The sequence below is a fragment of the Zalophus californianus genome, chromosome 4, assembly GCF_009762305.2.
Source record: "Zalophus californianus isolate mZalCal1 chromosome 4, mZalCal1.pri.v2, whole genome shotgun sequence".
NCBI lineage: Eukaryota > Metazoa > Chordata > Mammalia > Carnivora > Otariidae > Zalophus > Zalophus californianus.
In genome coordinates, this window is record NC_045598.1 from 175,627,005 (window position 1) to 175,650,466 (window position 23,462).

General features: G+C 39.6%; 1 protein-coding gene across 2 annotated transcripts in view; it reads left to right on the forward strand.

The window, feature by feature from the left end:
- The window catches only part of NSMCE2 (NSE2 (MMS21) homolog, SMC5-SMC6 complex SUMO ligase), a 210,215-nt gene that overhangs the window by 59,939 nt on the left and 126,814 nt on the right, over positions 1-23,462 (forward strand). For both annotated transcript variants that reach the window (XM_027602694.1, XM_027602684.1), the window contains exon 4: positions 6,764-6,917. In XM_027602694.1, the coding sequence (XP_027458495.1) occupies positions 6,764-6,917 (154 nt within the window). The remainder of the gene's footprint in view (positions 1-6,763; positions 6,918-23,462) is intronic.

A 23,462-nucleotide genomic window follows, 5' to 3' on the forward strand; every position in this document is an offset into this window, starting at 1 on the left:
CAGTCCCTGCATCCAGTGTACACTTCTCAATCCTTACGTAGCTTGACCTCTCTGTAGCATCTGACAGATCTTGAAATTCCTACCTGGACTTTTGGGGTATTTTCTTTTGTTTGTCTTCTTAATGCTTGTCCTTCTTCTTTCTAGACTCCTCTAGCTGCCCCATAAATATGGTATTCTCCACAGTTCTATCCTTGGTCCTTTTTGGTTTCTATTTAGTCTTCTTGATAATCCCTTTCATTTCCATGGTTTCTACTAAAATCTACACAGTGATTCCTCCGTGTGGATGTTTCCCTGTCAGGCTGCTGAGCTGCAGACCTATATATCCAGGCACCCCAGTGATAAGTGTGCAGTGACAGCAACAAGGACGGCTACTCATTCTCTGTGGTGGACCGCTTGGTGCTTTGTTGCTTCATTCCATCTATTTTTCTCAGCAACACTTGTGAGGCAAATACCGTTAGCATTTTCTACTTGTAAGTGAGGAAACTAAGGTTAGATACATTTACTAACTTTCCCAAAGCCATTCAGTTAGTAGCAGAGCCTCATTTTTAATCTCAGGTGTAGAGCCCAGGGTTTTGGGATCGTAAATGCTTTGGGTTAGCACATCAAAATGGAATCCTTTACTTTCTCCTCTCTCTTTTGTTATTTTTTCCATCCTCTGTCCTGCTTGAAAGGGCCATATTTCATCCCTCAAGTAGAAATCTGGGAGTTGCACTGGACCCCCAAATATTGTGAATCACAGAAGTACTTTTATTTTTATGTCTTAAAATACCTCCTTTGCATTAAATAGAAGTTCAAAGTCATCGCTTTAGGCTGATGTATTATTTGGTCTATGCATTGTTTTAAAACTAGAAAACATGTCACCAAAAAAATCTAGATTTCTAATTTTTCTTTAAACACTTGGACTTGCTCTCTCACGTGGCCACAGTCATCTGGCGCTGTGTAGCAGCTTCCTCTCACCTGGGGCTTGTACTGTCTACTTCACCATGGTCCTCACCACTTCCTGTTGTCCTCTTTTTGGGGGTTTCCTCAGATCTTTGTCCAGCCCTGCAGGCATTTTTGACACTTGGTAAAGACTGTTGTGCTTTCCCAGCTGGTCTTCCTTCCTCTCTAGTTTTTGCCCTAGAGAATGATTTTCTCAAATGAAATCTGTTACTCGCTTTCTCTTAGTGTTTGTGATTTGTGTTTCCCCACTGGCTCCTTCTTCTTAGTCCACAAGCATGTTCAAGGCTGTATGCTAAAGATAAAAGGAAAAGAATAAAAAATTGTGAACATCCACTACCTGCCAAAGTGAAACACAAACATAATTTAATTAAGTCTTCACAACACTGAAGTGGGTGTTCCTGATTCCTAATTAAGAGGTAAGAGAAATCCAAGACTTGAAAGGATTGTCTCAAGATCCATATATAGGGTGGTTCCAGATCTGTCTGATCCCTGGGTCCATGTTCTTTTTCCTCCATTATGTCACCTTGATTTCAGGCTACTCTTATCCTCTGTGCAAATAAACGAGGCTCTTTAGCTCTCTTTCCCATGATCTACTCCCATGTCTGTCTTCCTTTACTGCCAAACTTTATTCATCTGTTAACACAGAAATCCCTTAATCTCTTCTCACATCACAGTACAGGATTATTTGGCTGCCCCAAAGTTCACTTGTCCTTTTGAGCACCTGCTGTACAACAGGAAGTGCACTAGACCCCAGACAAATAGTCCTTGCCCGAGAGAAGCTCCACAGGCTGGTAGGTTGAGACAGGTATCTAGTTGCACTGCAGTATACAGAGTACCTAGTAACGAAGTCCAGTCTCTTTTTAGACCTTATCTTACTTGAGCTCTCTTGCATCATTTTCCCAAAGGACAAGCACCTCTTTTAAGGAAATTTTCTCTTTTTCTTTCTCCTGTGGCATTCCTCACACCTGGTTTTCTTCTTTGCTTCTTTCACACTTCCTTTTGCATCTCTTTTTCTGTTCCCATCTTCTCATTTTAAATGTCTTTTCTGCTGCGTACTAGATCCACTCCACTTTGACAGACATTCAGGATTGCACGCTTCTTTCCTCAAGAAGTGTAATTTACTTAGTTGCCCATACTAACTATTAAATATCCTGGAGTCGTCCACAATCCCTTGTCCTCCACGAAAAGACTTGGCCATTCTGCTTTAAAAATGGCATTACAGGGGCGCCTGGGTGGCTCAGTCGTTAAGCGTCAGCCGTCGGCTCATGTCATGATCCCGGGGTCCTGGGATCGAGCCCCGCATCGGGCTCCCTGCTCAGCGGGAAGCCTGCTTCTCCCTCTCCCACTCCCCCTGCTTGTGTTCCCTCTCTCGCTGTGTCTCTCTGTCAAATAAATAAATAAATAAATAAAGGCATTACAGGGCACCTGGGTGCCTCAGTTGGTTAGGCATCTGCCTTCGGCTCAGGTCATGGTCCTGGGGTCCTGGGATCGAGCCCTGCATTGGGCTCCCTGCTCAGCAGGGAGCCTGCTTCTCCCTCTTCCTCTGCCATTCCCCCTGCTTGTGCTCTCACACGCTCTCTCTCTGTCAAATAAAATCTTAAAAAAAAAAAAATGGCATTACAAGTTGGTAGCACCTCTGCCATTAGTTAACGTACAGCAGTATCTTCCTTCTTCTTTCTTGCCTGAAGTGCATCTTATATGCTTTAACTTTAGCAATTATTTTTTTAAAACTTCTCATGGTATTCTTACTTTACTCCTAAAGTCTTTTAGTGTCTTTCCTGCTGCCTGTCAGATCAGGTCTCACTTTCAAAGCTATTCACCATCTGCTCCTGATCGACTTTTCTGGTTTCCTCTCCTGTTTAGCTACAGTGCTTACTAGCACATGGAAGATACTCACTGAATACTGGATGGGTAAGTGGGTGGTGCATAAAAACCTGACCTTTTCTCTCCCAAGGACTGTATCAAATTCCCATTATGTAAGTACGGTATCTGCTAAGTTTACTTCTTGATAGTTTCCTGTCATTTTTAAATTACAGTGGTGTAAAGATGAATAATCTATGAGCTGTTTTTTTTTAAATCCTGTTTCAGGGGCACCTGGGTGTCTCAGTTGGTTAAGCATCCAACTCTTGATATCGACTCAGGTCATGATCTCAGGGTTGTGAGATTGAGCCCTGGGTCAGGCTCCCTGCCCCCAGGTGCATGCGCACTCTCTCTTACTCTCTCTGTCAAATAAATAAACGGGCACCTGGGTGGCTCAGTCGTTAAGCATCTGCCTTCAGCTCGGGTCATGATCCCCAGGGTCCTGGGATCGAGCCCCGCATTGGGCTCCCTGCTGAGCAGAGCCTGCTTCTCCCTCTCCCTCTGCCTGCTGCTTCCCCTACTTGTACACTCTCTCTCTCTCTCTCTCTGTCAAAATTAAAAAAAAAAAAAGAACAAGCAAATGCTTAAAAAAATAAATAAATCTTTTTTTTTAAATCCTGTTTCATAAATTTATTAACCCAGTGTATGTGCTGAATTGTTCATATGTTGAAGTCCTGATCCCCAGTACCTTAGAATATGACCATTTTGGAGATTGGTTTTTAAAGACGTAATTAAGTTAAAATGAAGTCATTGGGATGGGCCTTGATCCATTAGACTGCTGTCCTTATAAGAAAAGGGAATTCGGACACAGACACGTAGAAGGAAGACCATGTGATGACTTAAAAGGAGAAGATGGCCGTCTACAAGCCAAAGACTTCCAGTCTCCAGATCTGGAAGAAAATATATTCTGTTGTTTAAGCCTCCTAGTCTGTGATGGCTTAAGTTGTTGTGACAGCCTTAGCAAACTGATATACCCTGTGTCTTTTAATTCACTTAGGTTTTAAGTCCTGTGTCTAGGGACTTTATCCTTAGGAAAGGGGTGGACTGAGGATCCAGTAAAATCTGTCCTCCAATATCAGATTTCTTGGAAGTATTTTAAATTTGTCCTTGGGAAAGTGGGCCATCCTTACCTTTTTCAGACTAGATAGCACTTATGATCAGCTACCCAAAGACTGGGTTTTTTCCTTCCCATTTTGGAATGATATATCTTATTTCTCTTGAAGATACAAACAAAGCAAGATTCCATTAAAAATATCATTAATTCCCATTTATTGCATTGATTTTAAACAGATAAGGAGTTTAATATTTTCCAGGCTCTCGTTTTAATAGCTAGAGTGCAGTAAGTTCTCTCTGCAGTGCATAGTTTTGCCAACCGCAGCATCACATTTCCAGAGAAGATACTTGCTGCGGTGAATTTATGTGCTTTCCAGCAGTTCTTTTGAGGTTCTGGCCTTGGGGGAAAAGAGTACTCTGAATCACTAAATTTGGTTTATTCAGGTTTTCCAAGTCCTATTTCAGGTTGCCGTACTGTCAGCCTCAAAATGCCTGTCCTTTCTCCATCCCCTCCTCCCTCACGTTCCAGCCAGCTCCTCAGCAGTGGTGGTAATGAAGCTAGGGAAATTAAATATGTTGAGTGGGTTAGAGACTTTATTGGAAAAGAACTTTTGCATTTACTGATCATCTGCTCAGGTCTGCTCTGAATGCCTCAGATTAAATAATAATTTCAATCCCATTAAAAACCTTGAGAAGTTTCACCTTTATACCTGCCTGTAATATCACCATTAACATCTCAGGTGGATCTGAGTCAATTTCATTTTATAAATCCAAAATGAGAGGCTATAATTCTTTTCTGAGAACTTGTAATTTATTTTCTATATCTACTCTGAACTTCATGCTACAATCTTAAACTTGTTTCATCTTGTACCCATGGTAGAGGTGGAGGACAGCTAGTTACCATGTATAACAGCTCTTTTTCTTGAGACATGAGGCATTATTAAATTGCCTCTCTACCTTCTCTTTTCCAACCTGAGCTTTATTGGTTCTTTAGCCTTACAGGCCTTATTTTAAATTTTTAATTACATATAAGATGTGTCATTAGGGCCTTTCCGTATTTTTCACAACTCTCTTTGATGATGGATCCAGCACTAGTTGAATATCATCTGTACAGTGAGAAGACAGTCAGTTTCTACACTCAGTACTATAAATATACATTTAGGCATTTTGGTTTCATGCTTAATTTTCATTTTTGACTTAGCTAATTAAAATCCATAGCAGTTAAACAAAAGAAGATTATATAATTCTTTTTTCCATGACAAAGGGTAATTGAAACATAAACTGCAGGTAATCTTTTGACTTCATATGCATTGGTACTCAGATTCGGAGAGATAAAAATTATATTCCATTGACTGGAACCAAAAGCAAGAATTTTCTGTATCTATTTTACAATCTTGACATTGCCTCCAACCAACTGGATTATAGTAAACAAGCCATTTAATTCTTTCTATATAATTTTATTTATTTATAAAACTGAGGAAGGTGGAGATCAAGGTTGGATGACCTCTAAGTTGTCTTCCACTTCAGAAATTAAATTGTATACTCTACTAACGGCAGTAAGTCAGTCAGTGGGGTTTTAGTGGGTAAGTATATTTGGAGCATGTAGATAAATTCACTTGAAATTATCAAGTACATATATTGAATACAATCTACTACATGCCAGGTGCTGGCAAACACAGTGATAAATCACACATTTTTCAAAGAGTGCATTTTATTAGGGGAAAGAAACATGTAAAAATAAATGCAACTCACTGTTACAGGGGCTGTGGTAGAAGTCTAAGGCGTGCTGGGACATGAGGGAGAGTTGGGTGAATTTTGGTTGGTGGCAGGAGCATCAGGAAAAGGCCAGTGATTGAAGGAGCCAAATATGAAGGCCTGAAGAAGAGCAATCACAGTGAAATGGGTGGGGGGGGGGGGGGTTGCGGGGGGAGCAGGAGCCTGATGGCAGTGGCTCAGGTTTGAGATTGAGGAAGTCAGAACAGTGGGTACAGATGATTTTTTCCAAGGAGCTGGACTATAAAGAGAAAAGAACTGAGGGGAGTGGGCAGGGATTTGAGGAAGTTGTTTGTTGTTAAATTTGGGAGTAAAGAGCTAATTTAGAGGTTTTGTGGGGGAAAGCTTCTAGAGGGGAAGGTTTGTTCTGACAGGTGAAGAAGACGGAATTAAGAATGAGCTTGAAAGCAAGATTGAGGATAGAAAGAAAAACATAGATGGAACAGATAATGGTGATAAAGCAAACATAGCAAAGTCTTAATTGTAGCATCTAGGAGGTAGGTGAATGGCAAAATACAATTCCTTCAACTTTGCCACGTGTTTGAAAGTTTTATAAATAAAATACTGGAGGAACAAAAGGAATATAGATTGAGAGTTTAGCTTTGAACAGAACAGGGGACACTTACTCTTAGTTGTGGCAGCAGATGGTGAAATTCAAGGTTAAAGCCTCAACTTCTTCATGAAGTCCCAGCCACTATTCCCCGTTGGGGCAGAGAGCCAGAGCAGAGGAGCCCTGAGGAGAATGAAGGCTGGAATCAGGACTTGGGGAGTAGGAGAGGGGACTGAGCAGACCTGACAAAAAGGAGGAAGCCATGAGACTCAAGTTCTGGTGAAGTTGGAGGGCACAGAGTTGCGCTGGTGTGAGATTTTTCCCTAGTAAGCCCTCAGGGGATGAAAGTTAGTAGGGCACGGGGGCGAGGGTTTAAGATTAAAGTGATGAGTGGACGGGGCGAATGGCTCCCCCCCAGTGTTTACCAGCAGTCTGTTCTGGAACAAGTCTCAGCTTCGCTGGTTCTGTTGGGATTCTGTTTTCTACCTCACTGTATTTTTATTTGAATGAAATGAGATAAAAATAATGTTACAAAACAGTGTCATTGTTAACATTTAACTGAGATAATTGTATTGTCTTCCTCAGGTAAAAGAAGAACGTCCAGAAAAAATACCAGATCTAAAATTATTAGTGGAGAAGAAATTTTTGGCTTTACAGAATAAGAATTGTGATGCAGACTTTCAAAATAATGCAAAATTTGTACAGTTTAAACAACAGCTGAAAGAACTAAAGAAGCAATGTAAGTCCACATGCTTTGCTTTGGTTTGGCTTTTTGAAATTAGGGAACTGACCTGATAAACAATCCCAGAAAACTGATTTTATAAAGTTTGCCTATCTGCTTGGCTTGATCCTCTTTCTAAATTGCTTTTTATTGTTGTTGCAATTCTGTATTTTGTCTGACTTCTAGTTCAAATCAGCCTGTCCATTTCTGAAAGCCAACAGTTTCCACAAAGTGCTAAGAAAATTCCCCAGCAGCTCGACAAAGTGACACTGTATTGGCCCACTGCTGGGGAGGGGAATTGGGAAATTAAAACGGAACTATTTTATTAAAATAGCAATGGTGTTTTTCAAATTTTAAACTGCTGTGCCATGCTTTTAAAATAACCAGTTTGAATTCTAGTTTTGCTGCTTTGGAGTAGCGGTAGCAGTGTTTTTCTCAAACTAGTTTTTTTCCTTCTCAAATTTGGACCAGGATCCTCTTGATCCCTTCTGTCTTTTGGTGGCATAAATTCCATGTGACTGTGATTGTGATTCCAACATAATTTTGATTTAAGAATGAGATTGGGAAAAATGATTCCGTATACAAAAAAAATTTTTGTAGACAGTATTTGACAGAAGTAGATCTTTTCTACACGGTGAAGTACGTCCGTCCTTTTCTCTTTTTTCCATGTAATCCACATAACAATTTTATGTAATTTTGATCATTTTTATATTAGCACCAGTTGTCATTCTTCTAGGCTCCCATCTCTTATTATTCCTTAAAGAATTGTAGAGTGAAGCAAGTAACTTTTTTGTAAACTTCAGTTTCCCATCATCTTCATGTGCATACCCATGGAGCACTGTCATATGAGATGTAAATTTCCTTCTTGTCCTTATTTGTACTTAGTGTAAGGATTCACATTTTGAAATAAGCTTTCTTTAAAATATAAGCATTTTCTTTAAATTGATGCTGAGGTCTCAAAAAACGACTGGGGAAGCAGCTCTACTTTTGTCTATTTTACAAGTAACTTAAGTTTCACAATTTAGAATGTTTTGCAATCATGATGAGACTTTTGCTTTTATGTGGATTTAAACAGTAAGCATTTTCTCCATGTTTTCGTCTATTTTTTGTTCTTCTTTGAACATCACAGCTACCAAAACCCTTCTAATATAAATTGCATGATCCCCCCCACATGGGTAATAATCCTCCAAACAGGTAATGTAATGATTTGTTAGTGTCTTCCTGATCTTAAAGGTGCTAGTGAATTTCAGCTTTGGTGTGGGTCAGAACAGCTAAATGTATTTCATTTTTCTGCTTGGAGCCAGTAATGACAAATTATGGCAGACTTAGCATCCAACCATAATTCTTGATTTTTTTTTTTTAGATATTTGATAATACAGATTGAAGGATAAATATCCAAAAATATGAATTTCTTCTGCCTTTGTTATTGTTTACAAAGTTATAATTCCATAAGAGAAAGCTATAGACTTTTAGAATTATATACTCACAAGGGAACACTTTCTTACGAAGGATATGTAATTCAACAAAATGACAAATGTAGGAATCATGGTTATTATTTCCTTAATTTTCTCTAAAATGGTCAGGGGGAAGGGGGTGAAGGTGGTTTCCCCAGGCCAGCAGTACTACGCATCATTTGGATAGACAGTTAAACTTTATGACAAAGTAAATTTACATTGAAAGAAATGCTTCCTTATATAGGGTTTCCCTATATATGGTAACACTGGAATAAAGATCACTTTCCCTTTTTGTTTCCGCTAAAACATTCTTTTAAAAAGTTTTTAAATCTCAAATGACAGAACAAGTAAAATATTAATACTCTTAAATGCTCTATAAGGCGTATATACTTTACTTGCAAAATGCAATTTTTAGTGCATTATTAGTACTGTCAAACCATCACCATGTCTAATGGATTTTATTTCTTTAGATGTAATGCTTTAGATGGGTTGCTGCTGTGAGAATGTTGATTAGCATCAGGAGCCCACAGTTTTTGCGGAGCCAAGTCGGAGGGACTAGGATTTATACAGGAGCCAGTGAATGTTTGTTTTGAGATATGCTCTGAAGGCGAGGAATTACAATAATAATTTTTTTTTTTTTTTTTAAGATTGGAAACTACAAGCCAGGGAGAGATTCTTGCCTCTAGCTGCCTATTTTGGCAAAGTAAAGGCTGAAACAGTGTTCTGGTCTCCACATATCTGAAGGGTTCTCTCATGAAAAGCACTACTACGCTCTCCCCAACTTCATTGACACTGACATAAATTGCATGGGATTAAATTTTGCCGAATCAGGATCTAATCACAGAAGTGCTAGGAAGCTCTTTGGTGGGGAGAGGCCAAGATGGAGACTGAAATCAGGTGGTCTGAGGAAGTGGCCTGCAAGCCGTCTCTGCCCACCCAGCCGCGGGAGTATGTTAACCCAGCTGTGGCTCGGCAGCTGGCTCTCCAGCTCTCTGGTCTCAAGATCCCTTTACATTTTTAAGGTTTACTGAGGGCCTCCAGAGAGCTTTTGTTTACATGGGTTGTAGCTCTTGACATTTATCACGTTAGAAGTCAAAACTAAGAAACTTCAAAAATATTAATCCATTTTAGAAATCAGTAGTAAACCCCATACGTGTTACCGTAAAGAGGGTCATGAAATACAACTATGTATTTTCCAGACATAAAAATGAGTGACAAGTGTGACATTGTTTTCCAGTTTTGCAAATCTCTTCAGTTTCTGGCTTAATAGGAGGCAGCTGGATCCTCATATTTCCTTCTGCATTCAGTCTATCCTGGTGCATTGTTTTGCTTGAAGTCGACAAAGAAATGCTGGCCTCACACATAGGTAGTTGGACTTGCTGAAAGAATCTTGCAGTTTCAGACCACCCGAAGTTCTCATTTTGAGAACCACAGATTTAGGCCAGAGATCAGTAAACGATAGCCTGTGGGCTGAGCGCAGACTGTCTCCTGTTTCTCTATGGCCCGAAAGCCAGGAATGGTGTTTTTACATTTTTAAGTTGTCTGGAGAAAAGTTAAGAGAAGGATAATATTTTGTGATGTGTGAAAACTCTGTAAAATTCAGATTTCAGAATAAAGTTTGACTGGAATGTAGACACACTCACTCGTTCCCACGTTTGTGTGTGCGCTTTACACTGCAATGGCAGAGTTGAGTAGTTATATCAGAGCCCATCTGGCAAAGAAAGCTTTTAATGTTTGTTATCTGGCTCTTTACAGAAAAAAGTGTACTGACCTTTGGCCTAAACCATAATCAGAAACAAGGACAGTTTGGGGGGGTTTTGTGTTTGTTTTTTTTTAACTTTAGATTTTTCCGTAAATAGTATACATTTGTCTTAGGTACATTCGGAACACTTGGAGTGACTGCTATTTATGAATCATTGCATTTGGTGCTCCGAGATAAATAAAAGGCAGCGTCCCTCTGCTTGGTAAAGACAGTAGACACATACATGAAATAATGTGAGAACCATTAATAACAACAAATCAAAAGCAAAGAAAAATGCAAGAAACAGCTGTTATACAACATAAGAGAGAGTCAGAATGGGAAAATGCAGATTTTTTTCGTGGCCAATATTGCCAGTCAATGGATAGGGTAGGGTCTGTTTGGAGCTATATGTTCAGAAAGATTCAGAGGCTGGGTTCAGGCCCAGCAGGAGAGTGTGCTGAAGGGTTACAGTGGGAAGGAGGAGCAATACTACCAATATCTGGTATTTGCTGTCCCTAGAATACGAACATAACAGGTGTGCTGTACTCATTGTTTTTTAAGATTTTGTTTATTTATTTGACAGAGAGAGACAGTGAGAGCAGGAACACAAGCAGGGGGAGTGGGAGAGGGAGAAGCAGGCTCCCCGCTGAGCAGGGAACCCGATGCGGGGCTCGATCCCGGGACCCTGGGAGCATGCCCCGAGCCGAAGGCAGACGCTTAATGACCGAGCCACCCAGGCGCCCTGCTGTCCTCATTTTTTAAAGATATGATTACTCAAAAGGTAACATACTTAAGTTGCACACAATAATTTTTTTAGTTGTTGTTTATGTCTTTGGATATTACCAGGCATTAGATAACAACTTCTTTGGGCAGTTTACTGACCCCTGGTCTAAACCACAATCAGAAACGAGGGCAGGTTTTTGGTTTGGGTTGTTTTTCGTTTTTGCTTTTGTTTTTTAACTTTAGATTTTTCTATAAATACCACCCTTGGGGACCCACTGTGCTGTATGTTAGAGATATGTCTGTCCCAGCTTTCCAAAATTATTACCAAGATCAAATGAAACAGTGGGTCCTCGAAAACTCTGAAAGCTTGTTTTAGATTTCCGTTGTTACTGAGAAAGGGCCTGTAGAGCGTAGTGGAAAGAGTATGAGCTTAGCAGCCAGAAGACATGGTTTGAGTCACTGAGTGTGTAGCCTAGTTTGCCTGCCGATGCCCATTTTTCTTAGTTGTAATTCTCGGAGGCATACAAATCAAGATTGATTGAAGATAATTTTTACACTTGGTGGTGGTGATGATAACTGAGTTAGGGAACAATTCCAAAGAAAAGGATTCCATTTCCCTAAATGGGAATCATGCTCTTAACTAACCCAAGTTGTGAAACCAACAATATGATTTGGTTTAAGGCAGACATAATAACCATACTTTCTTGGATAAAGTGATTTTAATTTATCTAAACAATATGTTCAGGTAATTTCTCTCTTCCTTGACTATTTAACTGTCTTCGCTATTCCAACTTAGGTTTCCTGCACTTTAGCATCAGGACAACTTAATTAAAATGTGCAGATAGCTCTGTATGGACACTTTCTCGAGTCATCAGGCAGCCTTTCTGCCATCCTTTATTCATTCACCTATTACACAATTAGCAGGCATGAGAAGTTTTAGTGCAGGTCAGCAAGGCAGAAATTGAGGACATTAGATGTTAATTGGACATTTAGAAACCTTTGAAATATAAGGGCTTCACTTTGTGATAAAAAATAGAATTGATTGAATCTCTGAGCTTTAGTATTAAAATAACCTAGTATGAAATGTAATTCTTTTGGTACATTTAAATGCTTAGAGTAAAGGTGAGCATTTTTTTACTGCAAACTTGCTCATCTGAAGACATTCACCGAAAGTTTAGACAGTGTATTTGGGTCACGATGGAGATAGGTAGGATATAAGACGTGGAGGTAATTGAATCCACAAGGGAACTCAGAAATCGTTTCCAGTCATGGTGACATTTTGTACCGCGGTTTTGTAATTATCTGGACTCACAAATCAACTCTGTACCTTCACTTTAAGCACACTTCATTTCAATATCAAAACTGATAGACTAGGGAGTGGCCATTCACTTCCCAGAAGGATTTCCTCAGGCCATTAAATAGGGAGCTCCTTGGGAACAGTAGAATGCCTTCACTTAACTATTTCTGGTGGGTTGCTTTCCCTTTCCTTCAACATCCATTCAAAACCACAGTGCGGTTCCACGAGGGTAGGGACTTTGATGTTCTGTTCACTGCTCTAGTCCTTGAACTCCAGCCTGATGTCTAGGCACAGAGTATCTACAGCGCAGGTCCTTGATGATCACAAGAATCTTCAGGAGAGCTGTCATGTACTTGAGAGCTTATCGCCTGTCTAGAGGAGACACCTGCCACCCATGCCTGTCTGTTGTTGCTGTGAATAGGTGTGGACCCACTGTGGCCAGACAGATCTTCAGGTCCTTTGGGGAAACCCTTAATCTAGTTGATTATTTTTCCATTACTGGATTTTTAAAACACTGTGCAAACAAAACTGTCAGTTTGTGACCTTTGGTTTTACTTTCTCATAATACAATTTTTCTCAGTGCCTTTTTAGGCACTTGATGAGGAACATCAGCATTAATTTGGCCAATTAACAGTAGACTGTGATTTCTTCAGAGAAGGGGGTGGTCTTGTTTTCAGGATAACTCCAGACTAAGGCCAGGTTGTGCATTTCACATCATTTGGGAGTGTGTTCTATTGCAAAGCCAATAGGGATTTTGTGGTGAGGGGCTGAGTGTGGGAGCGCCTCACCCAGATGCAGGAGAGCAACAGGGTTATAGAGAAGACTAACACCTTCGAAGGTTGGTGGAGGGCATGTGTGAGTGTTGAAACCTGAAAGGAAAGAGATGAGGAAGAAGCAAAGGTGGTGCCAAGAGGGAAACTCTTTGGCTGTGCCTAGAAATACGTTGAGTGCATTTCAGCTAGGCAAAGTGTTGACCAACCTGACTTAATCCTGATACTCTTCAACACATAAATCTCTTTGTCATATGATATAACTGTCTATCCAAACAATGTGTGTTGCTGGCCTGCAATTAACCAAAAACCCAGGACCCTTCAAGGCAGTAATGGTTTCATAATCATCCCTTATTCCCTTTTGTTCCTCACATAATCAGAGTTTGGTTAATATTTATAGAAGAGAATTATTCAACTAGAAAAAGAGGGTCAGAACCTAGTTAGGGCGTTCTCATGATAAAACTCAAACATTATCAGTAAAGGAGAGAAGAAGAAGAAAATTAGCATTCATAGGGTTAAGATCGAAAATCAGCAAAGGTTAGCAATTTATATTCTTTGAAAATCTTTCAGTTGCTCAGAAATTCAATATAAGGGATTTTGCGTGTGTAACGCTTTACATGTTGGTGCAAATGATTGGTATATATAGTAATATACAGTTTTCAGTGGTACAGTAGCATCATGCTTAGGAAGTAAGTAGGGCTCACTTTAAGTGTGACTGCTTAGAACATTAAAGCATTTAATAAAAACTTAAGTTTGGTGGCTCTTCTGCAGACAGTTTTATCATCTCTGTGGCCCTCAGTTGAATTTTCATGTTTTCCTTGATGATGATCAAGCCATCAGCATTCATTTGCTGGATGAGCATTATTGGGAAATGCTAAAAATCATAAGTTTCACAACAGAGATTGACTCTTTCAGGCTGGATTACGTCCCTGGCCTGAGGGTGTATGCTCATTGAGTGAGATTTCTGTCCTATGCAGATTTTTTATTTCTGTGTGTCTGCCTCCCTCCTTCTTCCTCTTCTTTGAGTCAGTATATCTGACTCTTTTCTGTGTGTCTCTCCTTCTGCTTTCTTTGTGTTTCCCACCCATTTGGCCTCTCTTTCCTGTACATCCTTAACTCGCCTCAGTGAAGCTAAATGGTACCATTCCCATCTTCATGATGAAGCAGCTTCAGAGAGGGTAAGTGACATGCCCGAGGTTACAAAGCCAGAAAACTGTGGAACTGGAGGGCAGGAGATGCCAGGGATAAGAAGAGAGCATTAGAGACAGGTGCAGCTATCCCATCTCTTCGAGTTCATAAAGTTCAAAAATTCCCAGGAATTTTTACATTTTAAGGCAGATTTGCGGTACCAAATAAATAACTGAGTAAGTGAAGAAGAAAAAAAAAGAAAAAAGGTTAATTCAAATTAGATCGATTCTGTTGTGGTGTTTTAATCAGGGCATTAAGCTATCAGGGAGCTGTTTGGCAGTGAGAAATGCCCTTTATATGGAGCAATAAATACGCCATCTGCTCTGCCTTCACCTTAGATTTGCCCTAGTCCTTTAGGGAAATAGTAAAAGTGATAGCCCGGCTTCATATAGTGCCTAGAATATATGATACTTAATGAATGCTTGTTGAATTAATGCATGACTACAAGCATTGTTTGAGTGCCTACCTGTGCATAGGGTATGGTGCCTACATACTTTATGTACATTACTGTTTATTTCTCACAACCCTATAAGATAACTATACCCATTTTTTGTAGATTAGAAAATATGCAAATAGAGGTGATATAACTTCCCTAAGCTCATAAATGCTGAAATCCAGACCCAGGTTTGGGCGGCATCAGAGCTCATGTTCTTTTCCTTGCATACCACACCAGCTCTTTAAAACACACCTATTTGTCTTCTTTTCTCTCAACTCAAGCATTTCATTCATCTCCTGAAGACTTGATTTCTCAATAAGACTCTTGAGTAGTGAACAGTGTTTGAATCTCCCAGGTCATAGATCTGCATTGATGTACTCTGATGACACGGAGGGAATCTGCTTCATCCAGCTGAGAGTGAATCTCTTGCTTGGTCACTTCTGTGTAGAGGGCAGAGAGGAGGAATCATACCAGACATTATATAGTAGTTTATTTATGTGTGCTTCATATTGCCTTCAAAGTATCCCCTAGAGAAACATGTACTTGAAACGAGACTCACAGAAGGTAAGTGGTTTACTTGAGCTCACAAAGTATGTTACAGATTGAGACTCAAAACTGGGTCCCACTTTGCCAGATCCATGGTTTTGGCAATACAGTCAGGAAACAGTGACTAAGAATGCCATTTCCTGTGTGAATAGTTGCTATGTTATGGCAAAGAAGAGTAGGGTATTTATTGTACTTACAAGTTTAGAACAAATTCCATGAAATTAATTCAAGCATAACAACGGTAATCCCATGCCCGTACAATATCTCTCCTAATCTTCACGACATCCACGTGTGAGAACAGAATGCATGAAAAACGCAGGCTCTGTTTTTACCAGGCTGAATCCTGGAGGTGACATATTTACCCAGTGTCTCACAGTCAGGAGGTCACAAGGCTAACAGATATATTCCCGAGGAAAAGGGAAGCTTTAGGATGAGAGATGGCTATAATTAAAGTTATTAGGAGGGAAAGGTTCAGTTATCAAGGGTGAAATGAGTCAGCAGCAAGTTTAAACACAAACTGTGAGCCATGGGTGTTTCTCTCCTGGTGGCTTATTTTGAGAGAGTGTGATGCCATCCATGCTCAGAAAGCAATCTGAACCTAGGGTAGGAAAATCAAATCACGTGTCCTGGGGACGACGTACATCATACTTAAGAAAATAACTGTCTTGTCAAGTTATTCCTGAGGTTGCAATGATTTCAGTTTTATAATAGTAAGATGTATATAATGGGCTGCCCCTTGTAGTCAACACCCGCCCCCACCATTTTTAGACCCTGGCAGTGACTGTTTTGTGTTTTTATTTTTTTCTCTGTATAGTTTTAACTTTTCCAGAATGTTGCATACATGGAATCATACAGTGTGTAGCTATTCAAGTGGCTTCTTTCACTGAGCAGAATACATTTGAGATTCATCCATAGTGTTGTTAATATCCGTGGTTTGTTGCATTGTGTATTGTGAGTAGTATTCCACTGTATGGAATACTGTATGGAAGTGAGTAGTATTCCACTGTATGGAATCATAGTTTATCCATTCACCAGCTGAAGGACATTTCAGTTGTTTCCAGCTGGGGCCATTATAAATCAAGCTGTTATAGACATTCGTGGACACATTTTAATGTGAATACAGGTTTTCATTTCTCTTGGATGAATGGGATTGCCAGCTAGTATGGTAAGTAAATGTTTAACTTACGAGAAATTGACAGACTCTTTTCTAATATGGTGTATGGTCCTGTATTCCCATCAGCCATGTGTTGATAGTTGTAGTTGCTGAGCATCCTCACCAGCACTTGGGTTATTTTGGTTTTGTTTTTAATTTTAGCCATTCTACTAAGTATGTGGTGGTATCTCATTGTGGATTTAATTTATGTTTTTCTAATGATGAGTGATTTGAGCATGAAGTTCCTTTTATATGTAAATTTTTCATATTTTTTCATATTTGTCTGTTCATGTATCTCTTACATTTGTTCTTTAATTTAAGAAACATTGTAGTTGGTGCTCAGCGGTCATTCTCCTGGTGTGCTCCCCACCCCTGCATCAAGGTCCCTTGGAAATTTATTAAAAATGCATATTTTCAAGCACCACTCCAGTCCTAGGGAGTCTGAATCTCTGGAGGTGGGACCCTCTACGTCTCCTGTATACCAGAGTTTGAGAACCATTGGCTTACAGGAGTGGCACTCACCTATCACTGGGTTTCATATCAAATGTGAAGTTTAAAAATAAAATCAGAGTTCTGTCCCCACCCTCAAAGATTTAGATTTAGTTGGTGTCTGGTGGGGCTCTCTAGGCATTTCTTTTTAAGTTCTCCAGGTAATGCTAAAGTACAGTCAGGGTTGAAAATAACTCATCTGTTAAAAGTTGTTTAGCCAGGCACTCTAGTGGATACAAAGTTGGCTTATAATTCCAGATCTCATGCAGCTTATTACCTACAAGGGAAGAGCCATATGTGTACAGCATAGTTAGAGGCATCTACCTATAGGTTACTCAGTAATTACCTAACGAATTAGATTGCACTTGGTCTCCTGGGTTTGAATATAAATTAACTTTATTCTTCTCTGAGAGCCTCAGTTTTATATTCCGTGTTATACTTCATTTTCATTCGTTCAGCAAGTGTTTATTGAGTATGCTGGGCATACCTCAGTGAACAAAGTATAGAAGTCCCTGTGCTCATGGAGTTTACAATCTAATCTTTGGCACCTAGCTATCATCTGCTTATATTCTTAATACTCATATTCTTTTTTTTTTTTTTAAGATTTTATTTATTCATTTGAGACACAGAGATACAGAGAGAGAAAGCATGAGCAGGGAGAGAGGCAGAGGGGGAAGCAGGCTCCGTGCTGAGCCAGGAGCCTGATGTGGGGCTCGATCCCATGACCCTGGGATCATGACCTGAGCCGAAGGCAGACGCTTAACCATCTGAGCCACCCAGGCGCCCCAATACTCATATTCTTAATAGCTCTGAAATTCATGTGCATAATTGATAGCCTTAATAATGATCCTATTTGTGTATTTGTTATATTTAAGTACTGTCCTTGTATTTGTTAAAATTTATATTTAGTCATGATATCCTATGTTCTTAATAACTTTTGAACTCATTTATCTCATCACCTAGGTATGTTAATAACAGTGTTAAGGGTAAAAACTGTTCAACCCATGGAAAGATCCTAGAATTTAGAATCAAAATATTAATTCAGATTCTTGCACAACCAAGTAATAGTTTGTGTTTTTGATCAAATCAGTGGAGTTGTACTTTTCTGTAAAGTATGGGTAATGTAATAGTAATAATGCTTCCTAGCCCACAGAGTTGTGTAAGGATGAAATCGTATTTTAAAATGAAAAGTGAAAGTGATTTTTAAACTGCAAATACTCCCCATACATTAGTTACCTGATCTTTTTTAGCTTGCTTAAAGGCATTTACTTCAATAATTTTTAATTTTAAAAGGATATATACATTTTATGTTATTAGGAATTGGCATAAAATCTCAAGTGCAAGGGCACAAGCTCAGAGTGTTTTAGTCATTTCGTTAAAGTGTTAAGAGATTAAGTGAAGGATAAAATTGCTAGACTATCAAGTAGTTAAGTAGTATTCATTGACAAGGGTGTGAACAAAAAACATGTTGATAAGGAAACAAATCACTTTTCGGTACAATATTGGTTTTGGCAACCTTTTCTTGATAGGGAAGCGAGAAGGAAGTGTCAGGAACAGCACCATTCCCTACATAACGAACCATCCTGTGTCTGATGAAATATATTCATCGTGAGCAAATATAATGGAGCATATGTTATGGACCTGCAGCTATCCCTATGTGCTGCATGGGCCTTTAAAATATTAGGGATTCTCTTATATATACTAGATTTCACTGGAGAAAATTAGCTCCGCTTTTTGAGCCAACCTAGCTTTTCTACTTTTTTAATAAATCACCCGATGACTTATTTCAAATTGCATTTTTTTAGTAAACAGTTACCTCCTACATGCAGAGCACTTTGGTAGGTTCAAGGAACAAAGGCAAATAATTATGTCCTGGGAGTGAGGTAAAGGGTACTGGTCACCAGCGATTGCAGGGTCCTAGAGCTTTGACATGAGAACTTTGGAAAAGAAACGAGACAGTGAGGTTGACGCGTGATGAAAAGTGTTGAGTAGAGTTTTCCCAAAATAAATGCAGTCAGTTTATTTTTTTTAATAAAATAATAAAGATCCCAGGGTTGGGTGAATTCATCAGTTTTCTTTACTGTGGGATTCCTTGGTCTTTATTATGCAGTTTGGTTAGGATGTCGGTTCGGTGAGAGAAGGCCCTTGTCTGCCTTGATCGATACTGTCTGCAGTGCCGTGAATAGCAGCTGGCTGGCTCCAGTGCTTCCTGTGGATTTGGGGAATGAATGGAGGACTACAAAAGGGAGTTAAAACCTAGTTCATGGAACCTTTTTTTTTTTTCTCCAGGGGAGAAATGTTCTGTAGCAAATACTCTGACACACACTAGTCCTTGGAATGAGAGGATGGGATGAGGTGTAGTGTCCCTTTTCACCAAGATTGCTCTAGCACACCTGGGTGACAGCCATGCTCTAGGTCCAAAGTGTGGCTGCCAATTGGCAGGAGGTGTTCCAGACTTTCTGGCAACTTTCCTCGCCCACTTTGGCCGTTGGGTGCTTACTGGTGGAAAGTACTTTCTTTCTCTTTCCTTGGGGGGAGGGGAGTCCTATTCTTTGACTTCGCTTCAGTTGCATAAAGCAAGAAACTTCCAAGTTAGACTCAAGAGGTTTTCCTTCCTTCCCCGACCATCAGCCTCAGCAGCCTCCTTCTCTTGCTACGTGCTAGCATCTACTTTCCTCCTCACACATTCGTAAGTTGACAGTGCTTCTTACATTGGATAATGTAGAGCAAAGAAAATAGAGGAGTAGTTTCTTTAGGTATATTTTCTTTCTGCTTCAGAGCACAGTGGTTTTGTTTTACGATTACCAAAAGCAAAAAATTCCTTCTACAGAGAGAGCAATAGGAATTATCAGCCAGTTAACAAGATATGCTGTCTAGTCCCATTCCTAAAAACCTCTACCAACCTTCTCTCCACTTCTTTCTGCCCTCACTGCTACTGCTACTCTATTTCCAATTTCACTCAACCTCCCACGTTCTCCCTGCTCCAGACTCGCCTCCCTCCAGTTTCTGCCAGAGTGATGGATCATTCTAAGATAGGGGTCATGGTTGTTTGCCACGTGCTCTTTCAGAGACTCCCCTAGCCTTCCAGAATAAAAAGACCCTTCTGGCACCAGGTTTCTGTTCACTTTCTCACCACTCTGCTCTCTAGCCTTTGATCGGGATGGACACTTGCAGTTTCCAGAGGGTATTGTGTTCTCTTTCACCTGTGGGCTTTCACACTTGTTGATCTCTTTGTGGAATATTCTGCTTTCTCTGCTTTCTCTCTGTCAGCCGGCCGGCCTGTCTGTCTGTCTCTCTCTCTCTCTCTCTCTCTCGTCACTTGGTTAGGACAAGTCCATCTTTCTGCCTTAATGCAGATACCCCACTGACTTCTGGAGAGGGGGGGGGTGTCTTCCCCAAGGTAAGATAAGTGCACATCTGTAACGTGAGACTTTTAAAGAAGTTTTAATCTGGAGAAGGATATCTAATACTAAGTATTTGGAAGATTAGAATGTGCAGTTAAGAGGAATTTAAAGGAAAGTTTATGGTGGCTTTGAAAACTCATGATTTATTTAAGTAGTGTGCAGAGTGGAAGCCAATACTAAAAGACCCAATTTATAATTCGGTATTTGAAGAGGTATTAATACTAACCTTTAAAATAAAATATTCTATATGCACTGCTTTTGGGGATGGTACGTGGCAGCACAGACATACTTGACTGAAATGCATTGACTTTCTTGACTGACTCATTTGACTTGAATAGCAAGTTCCCCCAAAACCCCACCCCTAAAAGTAGAAAGTGTATTATTATGTCCTCAAAATTCCAAGCTTTGAGAAGCAGTGAGCTATTCATTTTTGCTCTGGTGGCCATTGGCCTGCAGCTGAATTCTGGTAATTGCATGGGCTGGAGGCTGGAGGTCAAAGTTGAAGAGGAGGTCCTGAAGGAGCAGAGGGTTGGGAGAAGCATTTTAGCATTATAGGTTATACATACCAACATTGTAGTTAATAAAACACACCACATATATCTGAGGTTCAGGCTGAGCTTTGATAATACAATGATAATTTAAAATAACTGTAGTCAATTGCATATCGAAAGTACAGAATGTGTGTCAAGACTCTTTAAAATGTTTTGCTAGTAATTGTTCTTTCGGGAATCAGTTCTACTGAAATAATCCAAAATGCAAATGCTTTATGTACAAAGATATTTCTCAGTGGTAGGCAATGGGAGAATTTGGAAGCAATTGAGATTTGTGAAATCATTAATCAAAAAAGTGAAATGTTTAGAAAATGCTTTATCATATAATGTTAAATTTTATGTTTTAAAAAGATTTATTTATCCTAGAGAGGGGGCGGAGGGGCAGACGGGAGAGGGAGAGAGAGTCTCAAGCAGACTCCGTGCTGAGTGTGGAGCCCGACATGGGGCTCAATCCCATGACCCCGAGATTACAACCTGATTATTTAATCATAATTAGAATGTTAAGACTATTTAAAAATAAATATTCCACTTATAGGGATGATTGGCTCTATACTTCAAACTGCTGTGGAATAGAAATTAATATTGTGATACCACGTAAGCATTCAGTTTTAAATTAAATGGTGGTGAGTTAGCTTTTGTTGTGGAACACACTACCCCAAAACTAAAAATAACTTAAAATAACCATTTGTTTGGCTTGTGATTCTGTGGATTGGCCATTTGGACTGGATTTCGCTGGCGATTCTTCTGCTCCAGCTTGGCTCACTCCCACATCTGCAGTCAGCTGCCTGATTGTCTTGGAGGTTCTTGGTCTAGGGCATCCTCAGTCGTGACAACTTTCCGTGCTCCATGTGGTGTCATTCTCCAGCATGCTAGTTTAGGTTTGTTCACATAGTGGCAGAAGGGAGATAAGAGCCTCAGCACAGAAGCAGACGGTCTCTTGAGGCCTCGACTTGGAAATTGTACAGCGTGACTTTTGCCAGACTGTTGGTCAAAGCAATCACAAGGCAGTCCAAATTGAAGGGGTGGGAGAAGAGACTCGCCTTTGGATGGGAGGAGGCGGAAGTCCTATGGCCAGATTTTCAGCCTACCGCACTAGTTCATGTTTGTTCATTTTGAATACTCGGATATCAGATTTTAGCTACTGAAACATCCCTGGCTGTATGTGTGCGTTACTAACCGTCACTTCTCAATATGCAACCCTCAGAAACAAGGGGTATTTGAAGTAACCTCACTTTTGTGAGTCATCCGTTTGATCAGGGACATGTTTATTCAGATACCAAAGCAACTGAAGAGATAATTTAACATAAGTAAAACTAGACTATGACTAGTTTACTTATACAGTATTTGTTGAATGTCTTTGAGTGGCTCGTTGGTGCCTGGCCCTGAGGTAAGTATTTATGAGCAGAGAAAAAAGAAATGTGGCATAATCTTCTTTCAAGAAGTTTGTATTCTTACAGGATGAGCAAAGTTTATATCCATTCAGTCCAACAAGTATTTATTATTACTGTGTCAAGGACTGGGCTTTAATCAAAGATAGTATGCAGATGGATCTGACTTCGTCTTTTTAGTGGAGCAGAGAAACAGATATTTAAAACCACTGTAATTCAAAGGGAAATAATAAGTTCCAGGAGAGAAATATAAACTGAGCGCTATTGAATTAGGAAAAGAATAGGAGGCACATAATCAACTGCCAGGATGTGTGATTCATATAATTAACACCTGAGAAGGAGAGATCTTTGAAACCACAGGTGATGGCTTCATAGAGAAAATGAGTTTTGAACGAGACTTTGAAGAAGAGGTAGAATTTGAATAAGTGGAGAGGCGAAAATCCTACTCAATTTAGGACTGAGTTGTGTTTTCCCAAGAAGGTAATTATTTAATTAAAGAGAGAACCTTTTAAAGTGGCAAATATTAAAGAGCATGAGATAATACTGTAGAAAGACTCTGTAGAAAACATTATGCTGGGAAGATGGCTGGCAGATTTTTTTCCCCTCTGATGGTGCCAAGGCTTCATTTTTTTTTTTTAATCAGATATTTGTGTCTTTTGGTTGGAAAATTGAGTAGGGAGTATTTATTTTACTTTATAAGGGCAATGAACGTGTTCATTTTTGTTGAATAGCGCTCTCCTTAGTGCTATATTGGTTTAAAAAATAGAAACAAATTGTGTGCTTCTGTTGACAAGGAAATCCAAAATTAACAAAAATAAGGAAACCCCCACTGAGTAATGTCGACTGGTACTTTCTGCAAGTGTGCCCGATCTGTGTAAGAGCTAAGCTGGTAGAAAGAGATTGGGGAGATTCCTTTCCTAACTTTGACAGGTAAATTTGCTTTTCAATCTTTCTGTTCTTGTTTGTCCTATTTAAACAATGGAAACTGTTTTGAGAAGGATTAATTAAAGTGCATTTATTTAATGCTCGGTGAATAGTACAATACTTAAGACATATACCATTTGCCAAAGTGCTAAACAACTGTATAATTAATAATAAAATATAAGAAGCATAATTTTTATTTTAGTAAATCAAAGGCAGTATTTCACAGTTTAAATGGCATTTACAGTATATGAAGCCCATTAACTAGTCTGTCACTGCTTTTCCTATGAAAGTCAGGTCTTTCTCTCTGGAATTCCTCCTCTCCTCTCTTAGTTTTGCATTTTCCACAGATAGAGAGCTCATTGAGGACAAGGGCTGAGCCTCACTGAGTTTTATGACCTCAGTATCTTGCAGAATTCCTGGCTCATAATAGACATTCAGTAAGTGGCTGGGTTACGTTGTACATTCATATACATGCCCGGTTAATAGGGAGGAACAACAA